Source organism: Homarus americanus, unplaced genomic scaffold (assembly GCF_018991925.1).
Source record: "Homarus americanus isolate GMGI-L3 unplaced genomic scaffold, GMGI_Hamer_2.0 scaffold33468, whole genome shotgun sequence".
In the NCBI taxonomy this organism is placed as follows: Eukaryota; Metazoa; Arthropoda; class Malacostraca; order Decapoda; family Nephropidae; genus Homarus; species Homarus americanus.
Genome location: NW_024714177.1, coordinates 9,914,304 through 9,932,477, shown reverse-complemented (window position 1 = coordinate 9,932,477; position 18,174 = coordinate 9,914,304). Strand labels below are relative to the sequence as shown.

General features: G+C 42.5%; 1 protein-coding gene across 6 annotated transcripts; it reads left to right on the top strand.

Moving 5' to 3' along the window:
- The first annotated feature begins 10,811 nt into the window (after nucleotides 1-10,811).
- Nucleotides 10,812-17,747, top strand: LOC121878167 (2-amino-1-hydroxyethylphosphonate dioxygenase (glycine-forming)-like). Of its 6 annotated transcripts, none has more exons than XM_042384223.1 (5): nucleotides 10,812-10,917; nucleotides 15,366-15,537; nucleotides 15,935-16,049; nucleotides 16,852-16,962; nucleotides 17,254-17,747. In XM_042384223.1, exons 2-5 carry the CDS (start codon nucleotides 15,394-15,396, stop codon nucleotides 17,523-17,525), a joined length of 642 nt encoding a protein of 213 aa, XP_042240157.1. In that variant the 5' UTR covers nucleotides 10,812-10,917; nucleotides 15,366-15,393; the 3' UTR covers nucleotides 17,526-17,747. The 6 variants fall into 6 exon arrangements, with proteins under 6 accessions (XP_042240157.1, XP_042240140.1, XP_042240149.1 ...); XM_042384206.1 differs by having other exon boundaries at nucleotides 10,819-10,917; nucleotides 15,323-15,537; XM_042384215.1 differs by having other exon boundaries at nucleotides 10,832-10,917; nucleotides 15,336-15,537.
- Nucleotides 17,748-18,174: the final 427 nt, after the last annotated feature.

Sequence of the window (18,174 nt, the reverse complement as noted above, 5' to 3'; positions counted from 1 at the left end):
ACTTCGTCAGGTGGTTCCTCGTGTTAGTACCGTGTAAAAAGAAGTCTGCTGCAAGCGAAAGAAAAGCGAACGTTCGTTTGGCGTAACTTCCATGTGCGTGATATTGCTTAATACGAGGGCAGGTGGACACTGATCTGATAGAGATACCATAAGTGTGTCATTGTAGGGCGGAGTGGAACGCCAGGCGCTGTTGATTGCTCATGCCGGTTATATTCTATTGGTGCGCTAAGCACGCACGCACGCTCGCATGTCTCTGGACAGTTTGAGGTCAGTTAAGACATGCTTTTAGCTATGCATACACTTATTTAATGCTTGTTAATAATAATAATGGAAGCCCCTTGAAATCGAGGATGGCCGGCTCAAGGGCCTCCAGGCGTGAATTTCTTAAGGTGTAGAAGCTGTCGCCAACACAACAACCACACCCTAAGTTAACGAGCTGCATAACCCAGTGTCACGTAATAGTACGAGAAGACTGGACAGCTCGCCAACTGCACTGGCTAACCATTACCCCGGAATAAGATCCACAAATCGATTAACATTCAGGTTCCCAATCACTGTTGGGTAGACAGAGGGAAATGACGTAAAGAAATTTGCCCATAGTTTCACCCTGCCCGAGGATGGAGCTCGGGTCCGCTCGCTTGCGAAGCTGACCATTTCACCACATGTTAGTTATAGGTTACAGCAAATACAAATTCAGATAACAAAACATTGTTCACTGTAAGACGTTTTTCTTCAACATTAAGACACTGAGTTAACGTCTATTATTGCTACCGTAAAAAAAAAAAAAAAAAAATAACAGACACCTCACAGACCCAACAATTAAGATGTATTACAAAAAATAGGTCAGTGAGGCCAGGTGCTGCCCATTGATGACACACTGAGTTAACGTCTATTATTGTTAACACAAAACACAGACTACTCACACACCCAGCATTTAACTATTCTTACAATCAAAGAGAGTTAGTTTTGGCGGCATTATCGTCACAGTGGGGCCAGGAGCTGCCCACTGATGAAACACCACAACTGAAAATAAATCCCGCCACTTGGTCTGGTCTGCCGTCCACAGCTGACTAGTCGAGACATAATCACCCATGTCTTGAGGACCTGTACTACACTTGGGAGTTGTGATTGTTTGTACGTCCCCTGTCCACTTGTTACTGTCTTAAATCCACTGGAATTCTGATAGGACATTGTGAGAGCAATTAGTACCTCAAATATCACAAAAAATCCTAACGTTTAGTGAGTTAGAAGAATAAGGCTCTGATCTTGCAAGTATAAGTTCCGTACGATTAGTGTCCGAGATATTCTGAGGTACAACTTTTCCCGCAAACCCAGATGTTTTGACTCGAGTAGCACTTTAACATAAACGTTAAATAGTGACTAATATATTAATCTATAATAAACTAATTTCTATGTTAGGTGATGGCTCAATAAATAACTGCTCAAGATCTATAAATGAGAAGTGTAAGCGCAAAGAGCAACAGCAGAGCGCGTGAGTACTACCAAGGTGCTGTGTTTCTGTTCTCACCTGGCTGGGCCCTGAGAAACTGTTTGGACCTGTGGGGTGATGTGTCCCTCACCCAAGATCGCTGATAAACTCACATAAGAAAGTGGCTCTTGTCTGAAACATTTTACTTGGTGCAGTCACACGGGGGTACACTTAACCCTCGGCGCCTTTGTGAAGGAGTGCAAGATTTTGGTCCATATTTACTGATACAAAACAAAGAATAGACAAAAAAAAAAATCTATCTATCGGAGAGGCTGCCAAGAGACACTATGTAAAAACTGAATACAAATGAAAAGGTTTAATACAGAGGATGATGGATTTGGTATTTTTTTTTATTTAAAGATTTCAAAGGAAACAAAAAATCAAGTTCCGTGATGACGCTACAGGTTTTGGTATGTAAGACTCACTATCAACTGACTGTTTTACGCTGTGATCATAAAATTTTTTACTTGGTCATTCAGGAGAGGTCATACAGAGTCATTGACCGCTACCATGTAAATCTACTTAATGTCTCACCCAAATGAACATTCCAACCAACTTTCAAGAAGATGTAAAATAACAGAGAGAGGGACTTGTCATGCCTGTAAGTTTGATATTAACAGACAGATACACAGCTACATATGCAAGACATACAAATAAACAGACCCACAGACACAAGACAGACAGATAAACAGACCCACAGACCAACAGGCACATAAATCAACATACTCACAGATCCACAAACTTACCGACCAACAGACTCCTAGAACCAAAGACCCACACAGTGAACAAGACGCCGCCAAACTTCTCCTCAAAGTCTCCCGTTGAGAACAAACATAAAGCTTTTCAGAAGTTGGCTTTTGTCTTTGCGTCAGTAGAGAATATGAGAGAATTAAAGAATATTAAAAAAATCGCAAAGAAACTCGCGGAATTGGTATAAACAAAGAATATAAAATAAAAAAAAGAGGGAAAAGAAACACTAGTAATTAAAAAAAAAATTGTCTATTGCTGTGAGTACGAGACGCGAAAAAAATTTAATCAAATAGCGAAGATTTCGAGTTATGTGGTGAATGCACTTACAGGCGCAGAAACCTGATAATCTATGTTGTTGCTTTATAAGTGGAAGTTTACGTTGCGTTTAAGTAGGCTACTAGTTTAAACATGTGAGTTATGCGGATATTTCAGGTGACCATCGTGGAGGCATGGGCACTGTCGCCTCAAAAACACCTCGGCGGAGTTCTGGTGATTTATTGAGCCCTGATGGTTTATTGAGCCCTGATGGTTTATTGAGCTCTGGTGGTTTATTGAGCACTGGTGATTTATTGAGCCCTGATGGTTTATTGAGCCCTGATGGTTTATTGAGCTCTGGTGGTTTATTGAGCTCTGATGGTTTATTGAGCTCTGGTGATTTATTGAGCTCTGATGGTTTATTAAGCTATGATGGTTTAATGAGCTCTGGTGGTTTATTTAACACTGGTGGTTTATTTACCTCTGGTGGTTTATTTAACTCTGGTGGTTTATTGAGCTCTGGTGGTTTATTGAGCTCTGGTAGTTTATTAAGTTCTGGTGGTTTATTGAGCTCTGGTCTTTTGAGGGCTGGTGGTTTATTGGTTTATTAAGCCCTTGTTGCTGATGGTTTAATGTGATAATAGCATAGGGTGCTTGTGGTATCTCTGGTGGTAAATTTTTTTTGATAATTAATTTTCTTTGCAAGCAAGAAAACAACAAAAATAAGAACAACAACAAAAATAAGAACAACAACATACCAGCAACCCTTCACTATGGGGATCGGGAGCGCTTCCAAGGAAACACCTTATGGTGCCGTGATATTGCTTTCTGTTCCCACATAGAGATCCAGGGTTCGATTCCTGACTAGTGAGGTATAGTTTGTATCTCTGTTTATATCAATTAGGAATATTGATTTTCATAAATATATATTTTTTTGTAATTTTACTAATTTTGAAGCGTGGAGGACCACAATTTTACCACTGTGCAATACAATCAAGCATAGTTGGAGAAAATTAAGCAAGACGTTGCTAAAAGGCAAACTACAGGTGAATTTTTCAGCACACACACAATAGAGGAGGTGGGGTTTGACCAGATGGTCAGGGGAGTCGAGGAACGACCCTGAGTCACGTGTTAGGGCGGGGTTGCGCCAACGATTAAACCAGGTGGGTGTACGAGTGTCTGTCGACTGACCTCATGACTCGGTCTTTCCTCCCAGTCCCTCACACCCTTCCTAACTCTAGGCCAAAGTTTTAGTATTGTACGTCACCACCTAAAACCTTCGGGGCATTCTTGTGCCATAGTTGAAGTGAGTGTGTTAGATAATGTCCTCAGGTGTTCGTTTACTAACAAAAAACGACAATATGAAAAATCAAGAATCTGATCACTAGTCTTCAGGCACAAAATAGATGGGCAGATGGCGGCAAAGTAAAAGACGGAATATGGACGAACATCCTTTGGGGTACCTTAAATGAACGTGGCATTTTGGAAAAGACGAAACGCTGAGAGATGCAGACTACCTGTGCTGGCGTTGTGTTTATAATGCGGGAAAGAGGACTGGGTTATAAATGGGATTAGTTTCACCGGGCATTGTTATGAACTCGTGCTGACGCTGTATTTAAGGTGCAGGGAGAAAAGTGGGCGATCTCAGGGGTGATTCAGAGAGACATAAACAAACTTGGTCAGAATAGAAACAGCTGGCGGTCAGTGGGCTTTATTTACTAACATGAGTAACGATGACTACTTGGATGAAACGACACACACACACACACACACACACACACACTACTACTACCCTGCTGTCACTCGGAATCAAATATGACGATCATCCAGGTATGATACAATGATATGAGTTATTAAGGATGTCACCTTCCTTGGTGAGTTATGAGGTGATGAAAGATGAGGCCGATACGGGACCGGAAGTGTCGATCACAGATGTTGCACATGTGGAGGGCTACATCTAGTGCGGGAGGGGCGGCAACAGCGTCTTTCCGGCGTTGGCGCATGTGTCTCAGTATGCAGTTGGGCTAACTCGAAAGTACTGACACCTTCTTGTGTGGTGCTCCTCCAAGCGTTACGGTGGAGTAATCATCTCCCAAGTGAGAGGGGGGTCGATTTGGCACTTTTTCAGGTTTATCGTAAGACTATCCTTATACCTTTTCAGTTGCCCGCCAGAGTTACGTTTACCATTCATTAGCTAACTGTAAAGTAGCTGCTTTGGCAGTCTACTATCGTCCATGTGGGTAACATGGCAAGTCGAGCGTAATTGTTCATGAATAATAGTAGCGTTGATGCTCAAACAGTCGGTGTCAGCCAGAATACCGGAATTTGTACTCTTGTCTTCCCAGCGAACTCGGAGGATGGGACGTAGACTACGTTAGTGAAAGTTTTCAAGTGCCTTGAGGTGCCTCCTGTATGTGATCCATGTCTCGCTGCCATATAGAAGGGTGGAAAGGACCACTGCTAGATATACGAACAACTTTGTAGATAATTCCAGTACTCTACAGCTGCAGACACGGGTTCCGAGTCTGCCAATGGCTTGAGATGCACATCTGATCCGATGTTGAATCTCTTCATCGATGTCAACAGTGGTGGACAGGTCGGAGCCGAGATACCGAAAGTGGGTAACATTAGAGAGAGTAGCACCGTTAAACTGGATAGATGGTGAAGGTGTGGTTGAACCAGGAGCAGGCTGAAAGCGAATCTGAGTCTTATGTACATTCACCTCAAGGCCGAAGTGTGGATACGCATCTGTGTAGGTGTTCAGGATCTCCCATAGGTTGCGTTCAGTGTGAGCAACAAGGGTGAGGTCGTCTGCATCTGAAGTTCAGTAATGGAAGCTGTCGACACCTTTGTTATTGCCTGGAGTAGTCGTCTTATGTTGAAAAGACCCTTCATCTGGCACTGGATGTCCACCCCGCTGGCTAAATTGGCACTGGCATGAGTAAAGAGGGCAGCCAAGAAAATGGAAAAGAGAGTTGGTACCATTACACATTCTTGTTTTACCCCTATTTGGATAGGGAAGAACTCAGACTGGGTGCCATCGTGCAGGACACTGACGTTCATGCCATCGTGGAGTTGCCTGACAATGACGATAAAATTTGGTGGGCAGCCAAAACGGCTGTTAGGTCGATGAAGGCCATGTACAGGTCACGGCGCTGTTCTCTGCACTTTTCCTGTATCTGGCGGGCAGCAAAGCTCATATTAATGGTGCCACGTGATCGTCTAAAGCCACATTGAGATTTTGGAAGGAAGTATTCCCCTCAGGAAGAAGTCTGTTTAGGAGGACTCGGGCAATAATCTTGCCAGCTACAGACAGCAGTGAGATCCACGGTAGTTGCTACAGTCTGACCAGTTTTCCTTGTTCTTATAATATTGATGAAGAAGGTGTCTTCAAGAGCTTGGGGGATTTCCTCCTTTTCCCATGTATTCTCCAGGAGAGAGTGGAGGCGGTTGGTAAGCAAAATACATCTCGACTGGGATTCCATCAAGCCCTGAGGCTTTGTTATTTCTCATCTGTTTGACGGCAGTAGCTACCTCATCCAGGGATGGAGAATAGCTGAGAAGGGTCAGCTCTGGATGCTGAAGACCTGCTGGGTAGTCAGGACATCCACATCTGTGTTTCGGTTGAGTAGCGAATGGTAGTGCTGTTTTCAGTGCTGAAGGATGCCTTCTTCATCTTTAATTAGGGAGTTAGTGTCGGATGAGTGGGGGAAGGCTGGGCCATGAGTGATTGGCCCATAAAATGTTTTCGTGGAATTGAAAAATTAGCGCATTTTGTGCTGATCTGCAATTTTTTGTTTCACATGCTTTATTTTTAAACCAGTCGTTCTTTAGATTGCGAAGTTCGCGCTGGGCCACTGCTTTCTTCTTGTGAGACTGAGAGTTGTTCTGCCAGTCAGTTAAAGTAGCACGTTTATCATCGACGAGTACATTGATTTCCAGGGCAATGTCATCAAAACAATTCTGGTATATTCTTTCGATCTGGCCGAGGGTCTCTCTGCAGGTTTTTGTTATGACAGTGTCGAGAATATCACATTCGACACTGGGATTTGGGTTGTTTGGTGTTCAGTTTTTTATCAGCTCACGGTCGAGCTGCTCTATGAAAGCATGTGCTACCGCTGGATCCTCTAGAAGGCTGTCGACCGAGCCTTGGTTAGGTTGATGAAAGCCATGTACATTGTACAGGTCACGACGCTGTTCTCTGCAATTTTCCTGTATCTGGCGGGCAGCAAAGATCATGACAGCGGTGCCACGTGATGGTCTAAAACCACATTGAGATTCTGGGAGGAAGTTTTCCGCCTCAGGGAGGGTGGTGCTTATAATGAAGGGTGAGGGTGGTGCTTATAATGAAGGGTGAGGGTGGTGCTTATAATGAAGGGGAGGATGGTTCTTATAATGGAGGGGATGGTGCTTATAATGGTGGGGGAGGGTGGTGCTTATAATGAGGGGGAAGGTGGTACTTATAATGAAGGGAGAGGGTGGTGTTAATAATGGAGGTGGAGGGTGGTGCTAATAATGAAATGGGAGGGTGAAGTTTATAATGGAGGGGGAGGGTAGTGCTTGTAATGAAGGGGGGTGGTGCTTATGATGAAGGGGGAAGGAGGAAGAAGAGAAGGAGGAAGAAGAAGAAGAGGACAACGACGAGGAGGAGGGGAAGGGGTAAGAGGAGGAGGTGGAAGAAGAGGAAGAAGAATAATAGGAAGAGGAGTAGGAAGAAGAGGAAGAGAAGAAGCACTGGACAGAGAAATGGGAGGATGAAGAGAAATGGAAGTAAGAAGAGGGAGAGGAGGAAGAAATGGCAGAGGAGTAGGAAGAGGAGGAGCGCCCCTAAAAAGTTGTGTAATGTCTGGGGTAGCTGAGTGAGGTGTGTCCCGGCCGACCCAGAAGACCAGGTCTTGGTAAAAATAGCTGAGGGTAAAAGTGGTCTCGTGTAGTGAAATACGCCCGGTTGGTATTGTTAACTAAGGTGAGCCAATGTTTATCTGACTGTGGGGTTACCTGAGCCCTTAAGGAGACTCACATACCACAGGAAGGATCACCTGAGACAATATACCTGTCGCTTTTTTCTAGGTCAAGTTTAAAAATAAGAGACTTGGGAATGAGGAATGCAGAGAGAGAGAGAGAGAGAGAGAGAAATTAACATTGTCATCTGATCGAGTGAGGGTTAAAGTAATAAAGTGACTCACTGTTGTATATCGTGATGGATGTGAGGGGAAGGAGGGAATGAGAGAATGTAAGAGTGATGAGGGGGGGGCATGAGGGTGGATGAGGGGGGAGCATGAGGGTGTGTTGATGACGGGGGAGTGTGTGTTGATGAGGGAGGAGAGCGGGAGAGACAGTGAAGGTGTGTTGATGGTGGGGGGGGCGAGAGAGAGAATAAGGGTATGTTGAGGGAAGAGATAAAGTAGGGTGAAGGTATATTGATAAGTAGATACGTGACGAGGGAACGAGGTGGATGTAATGTATTAAATTATACAGGCAATGAGTTAATGAATAGTTGTGTACAGTGTATCAATGTATAAAGATGAGATATGTATTAATATATAGATGTGTAAAATGTATTCATGCTTAGAGAAGGCTTTCTTGAACTGTACCAACGCAGTCAAAAGGTAACTTTGAATTTGAAATTTACGTTGAAGCCGCAATTATTTGACGACGTCCATGAAAACTATGATGACTCTGGCGACTACCACAACAACGATTAATACGCTAAAGACGACGAATACGATGAAGATGAAGAGTACCACGATGATGACGATGACGACTACCACTATGATAACGATTACGTTTACAACAACAACGATTAATACGCTAAAGACGACGAATACGATGAAGATGATGACTACAACGCCGGCGATGACGAAGACGACGGTGCAAACCCTTTACACACCTTTTTTTGCCTTAACTCAGATAATAAATACATAATATACATTACAAAACATAATTTCTCTATAGGGCGACGCATTACCTTGGCCAAGCTTGTGGAGGTCCAGGGTGAAGATGCTCAGAGAAACACCTACATTTAAGGGGAATACTTTCACTTACGAGACTCTGAGACTGTTGTGAGGTATGCGAGCACGGAGTCCACGCCCAGTAATCCACGACAACGCAGCACGAAAATAACCCGACAAAAATTTAGAAAAAAAATTTGATAAATACTAGTAATAATAAATAATAATGATAATAATAATTAACGGTTTATTGAAAGAGCTTGGCAGCCAGAAGGCTGAAAATATACAGTTACATATTTGGGGAATGGGTTACGAATTACAAATAATATACAAGTAACATAAGTGACACAAATAAGACATATAATAACTAGATGGGGAAAAGCTCAAACTACAGTGCATTTCAACATAGTGACAGTGTAAGGAGCAGTGTTTACTGGGAGTGAATACACTGATTTATTACAAGTTATTGATAATTTTTACAATGGTTGGGACTGGGCTGTTCTTATAGCGATCAGTTCGTGCACGTATGGGCTGGATGCGGTTGTGGTGTCGAACAGCAATTCTCGGACAAGGGATCTCAGGTGGTAGTAGGAGCCGGTGTCGGGGATGGTGTAGAAGCTTCTTACCAAATTTGCAGATGAGGTCGTGGTGATGGTCAGTGAGAGTCGAAAGGGTCAGTGTGTTGAGCGCTTCTTGATATGTGGAGTAGGAAGGGGAGAGAATAATCTTGCATGCCCTCTTTTGCACTTTTTCTAGGTGTTTACGTTGTGTGGCATTTAGGGAGGAAGACCAGGTGGGGGAGGCATAGGTGAGCTTGGGAAGTATGAATGTTGTGTAAACACTGAGGAGCTCGTGTGCAGGAACTCCGAGGGACTTGAGTCGGCGGAGGAGGTGGAGACGGAAACTGGAGGATTTGACAACTTCACTGACGTGTGGTTTCCAATTTAGTTTGTTGTCTATGGTGACGCTGGGGAGCTTCGTGGAATCTACAACCTGGAGTGTGTTCGGACCTAGAGTAATGGAAGGAGGTGGGACAATGTCGGAGGAGAGGTTGATGTGCATAACCATGGTCTTGGTATGGTTGATGGTGATATGGTTGTTGGTGGCCCAGTTTTGGAGACTGTTCAATAAATCCTGAAGGGCGGTATAGTTGGGAGCAGAATTGTTGACGCTGATCCCAATGGTGGAGTCGTCGACATATTTCCAGCGAGCAGGGGTTTCTCTTAGGGCATCATTGATGAGCATAAGGAAGCAGAGTGGTCCCATCTTGGTGCCTTGGTGGACGCCACAGGTGAGTGACTGAAAGGTGGAGACAGCTGTGTGTGTGTGTGTGTGTGTGTGTGTGCAATAATAATAATAATAATAATAATAATAATGAACGGTTTATTGAAAGAGCATGGCAGCCGGAAGGCTGAAAAGATACAGTTATATAATTGGGGAATGGGTCACTTGATTGACAGATACAGTAATATACAAGTAGCCTAAGTGATACAAATATGACTTATAATACTGGGTGGGGAGAAGGTTATACTTCAGGGCATTTCAACATAGTGACAGTACAAAAAGGTAAGATTGACTGGGAGTGAATACTCTGGTTGATTACGAGTTGTTGATAATTTTTACAATGGTTGGGACTGGGCTGTTCTTATAGCGATCAGTGTGTGTGTGTGTGTGTGTGTGTGTGTGTGTGTGTGTGTGTGTGTGTGTGTGTGTGTGTAGTAATTCCTCACAGATGGTGTTAGGAGGGGTGTGGTATATATATATATATATATATATATATATATATATATATATATATATATATATATATATATATATATATATATATATATATATATATATATACATGTGTGTGTGTGTGTGTGTGCTTAAGACTCAAGTGTGCACGTGTGTACTGTATCTGTGTGTGTGTGTGTGTGTAGTGCCAGATATCCATTTATCAACCTTACAAAACATTTCCTTAACACAGCAGGAGATAACACAGGTAATCTACAGGTACAGTCCACCGTCACCACTCCTAGTCTTCCTCCTCTGTCTTGAATAATTTCTCATTTGACAAAAAGTTAGTTGTTCAAACGTAACTAAATCTCTTCTTAATCATTTTAGTATTTCTTATATTTGGTGGGAAAAGTTTGAATGTGTTTAGTTTACTGGTTTGCTAAGTATTGGTTGAGAGCTTGGTATGACAGCTTCCTCCTGGGAGTAAAAGTGGCATATTTTCTTCTGATACAGTACGATGTCTTGTATGTTTTTTAAAATATTAACTGTCATGAACCTCAGAAATTACAAGTGTCACATGTTTGGGAGAAACCAAATGATAACGAGAGAGAGAGAGAGAGAGAGAGAGAGAGAGAGAGAGAGAGAGACTGGGAAGGTAGGTGAGGCGGGAGTGACCTTGGCAGTGAGTGGGCTGCCACCGATATCGGACGCTGGCCAGCCAGTCATCAGCAGCTCACCCTCTACTACTCACAGGTATTTTTAGACACGTACTCCATTTTATAAGTTTCTCTGGCGGTGTTGTGAGGTGGTAGGAGGGAGGATATAGGTGTGTGTGGGTGTGTGTGGGTGTGTAGTAGGTTGTGTCAATGAACCGCCCTCACCATGAAGCCAACAGCGAATTGAAGAAAGAGAAAAATCCAGATCCCCTGACATTTTTGTTCCTCCCACGAGCTGGCACAGTTGGCGAGTAGATACGTCTCGCAATTTTAAGCTAATTTAAAGTTATTTACGTTCTAATTGATATAAATTCGACCATTACAAATCACGAATCTAGACAATTTTCATTAGTGGTGTATTCTGGAGTCTCACCTTTACCACTGAATCAGGATATAACACAAAAAATGGGAATAATCTGAGAGTGAGAGACGAGAGAGTATGGAGGGCAGCAGCTACCCCAAGGCCGGGTGCAAGGGGGCAGACTCAACTATTATTGGCTGCACACCGCCAGTTTTTGTGGATCTATTTCGGGTGGCACCAGCATGAAACTCCATATGCGCCAGGCGCTTGTGTGACCTGTGATGGAGTACCGCCACCACCACAACCGTCCACAATCACAACAATTTCAGAACGCCAGTTTTGTATACGACCGTCACGCACAGATACAGTTCTTACAGCTGTAATACAGACTTTGTAATGCGTAAAGAGGTGATAAAAGGACTGCTGACGGTAAATTTTGCCACAACACTTTTGTGTAACAGAGACAGAAGAACATGGCACTGGATAGTAATAATAATAATAATAATAATAATAATAATAATAATAATAATAATAATAATAATAATAATAATAATAATAATAATAATAATAATAATAATAATAATAATAATAATAATTTCTAAAGCGTTATTACTAAAAAGCGTATCTCTGAAAAGACTAAAAAATACTACAAGGTGTCAATAATTTATTCACCTGATTATGAAGCTCAATAAAAATTTTACTGTAAAAGGTGGCTGTCATAAAACAGTTTACTGCAATTAATACAGCAACTTAGGTAATCTTTTGACGTGTATTTGGCAGGACTGTTACCAGCGTGAATTGTGACAGTACAGCAGTGCATCTGAAACAACAAACAATAGGGCTGTGCATTACATGATAACAAAGCAGTTGACACTTGACAGTTAAACCCAGCATTAATAGCCTATGCCATGACGTATAGTCTGTAACATTATCACAAAAAATACAGTTCAGCCCTGTAATAATAGCTCTAGCTCATTGCCCATAACGACAAAACCATAATACATTGCGTGTAAAATGACAAACTCAACAATAACAAATCAAAACTCAGTAATAACAGCCTATTCCATGGCATATAACCTTTAACATAATAATAAAAAGAATCACAGATATTTCTAAAGACATCTGATTTAAAAGCAACTAACAGTATATGATTATCAAAACGCGCTCATCTGATGCCTACCTCTGTCTTTGGCCAGTTTTTCCTCTTCCTCTTTTCTTCTCTTTCTTCCCTGGGCACCAAAGAGCTTAGGTCTTTTTGGTACACTTGACATGAGAGCCAATTGTAATTTTTCTATTCACGCTTATATCCTTAAACAGAAACACGAACGAAATTAATCAGGTTTGTTAATGGCACCTTGACGGTACACTCTTTCTACCACCTACCTTATTTTGCTATCCATATTATATTAGCCCACGGTTATTTTTCTGTATATCTCTACTTAATCCCTTCCATGATGGTTAAAATTTGTATCTATTACAGCCAAGACAGTCAAAAGAAAATCCATTACAATGAAGAGTGACACACACGAGGGCGAGGTCTGACAAACTGTCTGAGCCAGTGTTGCCAGGTCTCAACCAACATTTTTCTGCACATTCAAGCTCAATTTATAATCTTTTTTTTTTCTTTGCGGCGTTTGGAGTGGAGGACTCTGGTTGCCAACCCTCAAATATGAAGACGATATTTTGATTAATTGATTGCATAATGTAAACAGTCATCATGAACAAACACCATTAAGCAGAAAAAGAAACGTAGACAAATAGCAAACAACAGGAAAAATACTGACATTCCTTCCTCATAATTTATTGACAGACGCAACAGGCGAAACAGGGACACAAATAACAGAACAGACAGGCTAATCAAACAGATGGTTGGCTGAAGGACAACAGATAATAAAAGGTAGATAACAACAGTAGGTGCAGCTGAAGTACAGCTGACAACAGGGACACTTCACACAACAGAGAAACCATTAGAAAACTAACAGTTGTGTCATGGTTTTGGTATGAATCCGTGGTAGTAGGAGTAGGAGTGGATTATATTATATAAAGATAATAATATGTCGTATTTCTTATTTCTTACCGTAGAGTCTGATACCTTCACACTGGTTACTTACAGGAGATTATGGCGTATCTACGTAGAAGTTCACTCCACCACTCGACATTCCATGATTTATACTTGATAAATGATGATTTAATGAATTCATTTAATTTTCAACATCCATCTAAGTTATTGGTTATACTATGTCATAACCAATCAGTCATTACCTTCAGTAATAATAAGATAGGATCACAGATACGGGCAGATAATTGCACTTACATTTATTTGTCAAGCTTCCATACAATGATTTACAATTTGCATGGATATATGGTTCACTCACGTTCACGCTGTAATAAAATTAATCTTCTAAAACAGGGAATTTCCAACTTGGGGACACATGTGATTACTCTACTGTGGTATGACTTAACAGAGCCTTAATTCTTCAAGTGATACATTTACTGCCAGCCTGGATTGCTTTTGTTGCAACCAGGCTTCATCACAAGAACTTCTTCCCACGGCCATAACAACAAAAAGGTACTCTTGGGTTACCACACATAGTCTCGCGTCACTGACAGTCACTGTGGACGGTTGTCGCGGCAAGTAGAACTGGTAAGCGTGACTTGAATTAACCATTAGGTGCAATAGACCAGCCTGGATTGCTTTTGTCGCAACCAGGCTTCCACACGTGATATTTCCACGGGGATAACAAACCTAGGTTAACACACTTAGTCTCGTGTCGATCACGGTCACGGTAGACGGGTGTCGTGCAGGAGAACTCTGTAAGCGTGAATTAATTAACCATTTACTGTAGGTTTGATAGGCCAGCCTGGATTGCTCTTGTCGCAACCAGGCATCCACACGTGATATTTCCACGGGGATAACAACCTAGGTTAACACGCTTAGTCTCGTGTCGACGACGGTTCACAGGACGGAGTGGCGGTGGAGGACTCTGTGTGGTGTGGTGTCCCGCCCCCTTTCAGGAGGGAGAGGATGGAGACGACGTCTTAACTAACCCATGGCTCAGGGGATACTACTCAAAATGAGGTTTTTGGGTGTGAAGCGATGAACAGTACAACACTGTTTCACTGCCCACCCCCCCTAAAGGCTGGCTAACATACACTAATTGAAAAATACATGTCCCAGTTATGCCTCGCCGGGCGCCTTATCTCTGGTAAAACAAACTTTGGAGTTGGCTGCGTGGGTAAGCCTAACGCAACCCATGACAAGTTGATAACGATGTATAGGAATGAAAGCAAGATAACAGTCAACCTATGAAATAACAAAGAAGTAACACCTACAGTTTCAGTAGATTAGACAGAGCAGAAAAACAGACACATCAACAGATAACAGACAGACTAAAAGGCAAGAGATACACCAACATATAATACCATACAGAACAAGTCATAACAGATGTTACGAACCACCCCATCAATTGTCATGATCTACCTACCCAGCACTACGAACCACGCCATCTATTGTCATGATCTACCTACCCAGCACTACGAACCACGCCATCTATTGTCATGATCTACCTACCCAGCACCACGAGCAACGCTATCTAGGGACGAAACCCCAGTATGACTAGTCTTAGTTACCACTCCGGGGTTTCCCTTCTCCATATCTTGGTTGTTGCGTCACCTCCTCCAAGTCTTCCTCATCAGCTCCAGTTCGAGGAGAGTACAGTTCACTCTGGGAAGTGACCACACTAGGATCACCTATCCTGGAAACCTACGGTACAGTGACTACCTACCATCTTCTTCAATACTCAGCCATACTCGTCAGCCATGTCAGCACTGCACTTGAGTATTTTGTAATCTTATATTGCCTCCCCACCTCCACCTTGCTTCAGATTGTTGTATGTTGTGTAAATATGTATATACTGTTAAGCCAATGTTGCGTATGTTTAGGTTAAGTAAGGTTAAGGGTAAATTAAAGAAAGCTGAATATTTTGTTAAGGAATTTATGGTACTTTATTATACACAACAAAAACTCGCATCCTTTGTCTACCCTTTTATAGTCCGATTGTCTTTGTTTTTTTATTGTTGTTGCCTGTTGGGATCTGGGTAGACTTTTAACTATCTTTTAAATCCCCAACTCGTAACACAGAACAAACCAACAGATAACAGAAGTATCTAACAATGACCAACAGAGAGGCTCAACAGACAACAGGAGGTCAGATGGAGCCAGAGGCAGTGGTACAAGACGTTTTCTCACTTTTCGAACAATTCGGGGAGGGGAGTTATATTGGCGAGGCGGTGACCCAGGTCCAACACGCCCTCCAGGCCGCCCACCTTGCCCAGCATGAAGGCTTCCCCGTCGAGGTAAGTCCCTATGTTGAGGCCAAGGGCTTCTTCGTTCAAGCAGGAGTTTTATATGAGGGCTTCATGCCTAGGTTGAGTTCTGGATACTTTGCTGTCGTGGAATTTCATGGAACACTCTTGCAACTCCACGCCCTGTCTGTCTGTCTATCTGTCTGTGCTTTTTGTTTGTCTGTCTGTCTGTCTGCCTGTTTCTTTCTTTTTCATCACCTCTGTGTCTCTATTAATTCTGGCTGACTGCCCTCTTTTACTGCGCTTCCTCTTTCTCTCACTTTATCTTTCATTCTCTCACTTTTTCACTTTCATTCTTTCTTTCGCTCTCTTTTTCAGTCTCCCTCCCTCCTCACTTGCTCTCTCCTCCGCCCGACCTAACTCCCGCCTGTTTCTACGCATCCTACAGACGGTTCTCGGGGCGTTGCTGCACGACATCGGACACATGCTGGGTCTCCGTGAAGACCGACCACACATGGTCACCGAAGGCGTCGTGCTCGGTATCGCCAACCATGAGGTCCTAGGTGGGTGATGGGCGTTTCATGGTGGGCCATGATGGGTTATAGGTGGGTTAAAGGAGGGTTTAAATAGGTCATGGTGCAATATAGGTGAGTCTTGGTGGATCATAGATGCGTCAAGGTAGGTTATGGTGGGTAATGGTAGGTTATAGTGAAGTATATTTTCTTTTACCAGAAACACTATACTCATATAATGAGTTCATTCATGGTCTGTACTCACCCCTGAAGATGTGAATTACACGAAAGCGCTTGGGAACTTCGTGTTTTCTTGTTTCCTTGTGGTTATCAGCATATACTTGCATCACGCGCACCTACAGTGATTTACTTGCACATAATGTCCTCAAATTCCAAACTTTATTCTGTTTGTTCATTTCTAAACTTTCCTTGGTGTTTAATGTCCAAGGCTATGTTATGCTCAGGCAGTACTTGCTAACTCTTGGTTGCACACGGCCACACGCACGGGAGACCAATGCCGGTGGACCTTTAGGTGACGATGATCCAACAGGAAAGCCCGAAAACTATTTTTTTTGTCTGTTCATGTTTTGTCAAGGGTAAGAGATGAAGTTAAAGAGAATGGCTGCCCCCAAACCTTTTCTCACCAGAAGATTAATTAGAGGGAATAGAAAAAGTTGGGAATGAACTATGGACTGTTGAATCCGCTCTATCTCACTCTGGTAAAGAGCCAGACCTTCTTTAGAATTAAGATAAGATAAAACAGCATGTTTTGGGTGCATAAAACAGTGCTGTTTTATTATGATTACCCTGCAGGCATTAAATCTTTATTTTGCTCTCGTATCATCTGCTACAGGAGAGGAGTACCTGGAGCGTCTTGGCTTCCCTCCAGCCGTCACAGGCTTCGTGAGGAACCACGTGAAGGCCAAGAGGTTCTTGGTCGCAACCAGCCCTGACTACTACGATGGTGAGAGAGAGAGAGAGAGAGAGAGAGAGATTCACGATGATAAAAGATTTATTTGTGTCATAGATTTGTGAATGGTAAAGAGTATAGTGAAATAAATCCTTTGCTGTCAAGTAAATGTGTATTGCAGTATTTCATATTAATATCTTGGTAATCAAGTGATACAAGTATGAGTCTAAGTTCTGATAATTTTTAAATTTTGTGATGGTATATATTTGTGTTTTTATGGATCTCTACTTGAGGATGTTTTCTACGTCAAAGAAGGTTATTATTGTTATTGTTCCTTCCCCACAGCGCTCTCTGACCCCAGCAAGATGACCCTGAAGCACCAAGGAGGACCCATGACCCCCCAGGAGGTGGATGCATTTCGGGCTCACCCTCAGTTCCAAGCGATACTGCGCATGCGCTCCTGGGATGAGAAGGCCAAGGATCCCTCAGCCCAGACGCCTTCCCTCCATTACTACAAGAACTTGTGCCTTGCCTATCTGAAGAAGTGCAGCCAGGGCAGGATGTGGCTGCAACCAGAGGAAGCCAAGGATCCCTCCGCATCATTTGAAACCTTATAAACACCTACCCGAAGGAGTGCTTATAAGGCAAGCAATATGGGCAGCCACAGGAAGCTAAGGATTTTGAGAGAAGCAGTTGTACTTTAACTACAAGGAACTACCTGAAGGACCACAGCAAATGTTGGACCGACCAGTGGACAGCACAGGTCATCGTCGTTGTGTTCTGTTTTATCTTAAGAAATATTTTGTTTTTGAGTTACGATTACATGAAGAAAAATTTAATTATTTTTTTATCCAAACCTGTGTGTTTAGTGTCGCGCTGCTCACAAAGAACCAAACGATCCGAGCGGATGATTATAAGGAAAACAAACAGATGAACGTCGGCACAAAATATATTTAAAATGAAAATGTTTAAGGGTTGTGTCAGATGTAGCCCGGGATTATTCACTATCTCTTGACTGTAATCTAAAGTCTGTGAAGTGATGATTACTCTACCCGAGGTAATAAAGACTTACCCTTGAATATCAACAGAAGGCAGACACAGGGGAAATATATTCCTTTATGTATACAAAAATTACATAAATGAACATAAGGTATAAGGTGATACACATAAATCTAAAAATAAACAAATAACGATGAAAGAGAGGCGGAGGACAAAGAGTGTTTTCCATATTCACTTGTGAGGCTGTCCCCCCCCCCCCTCCCGTGT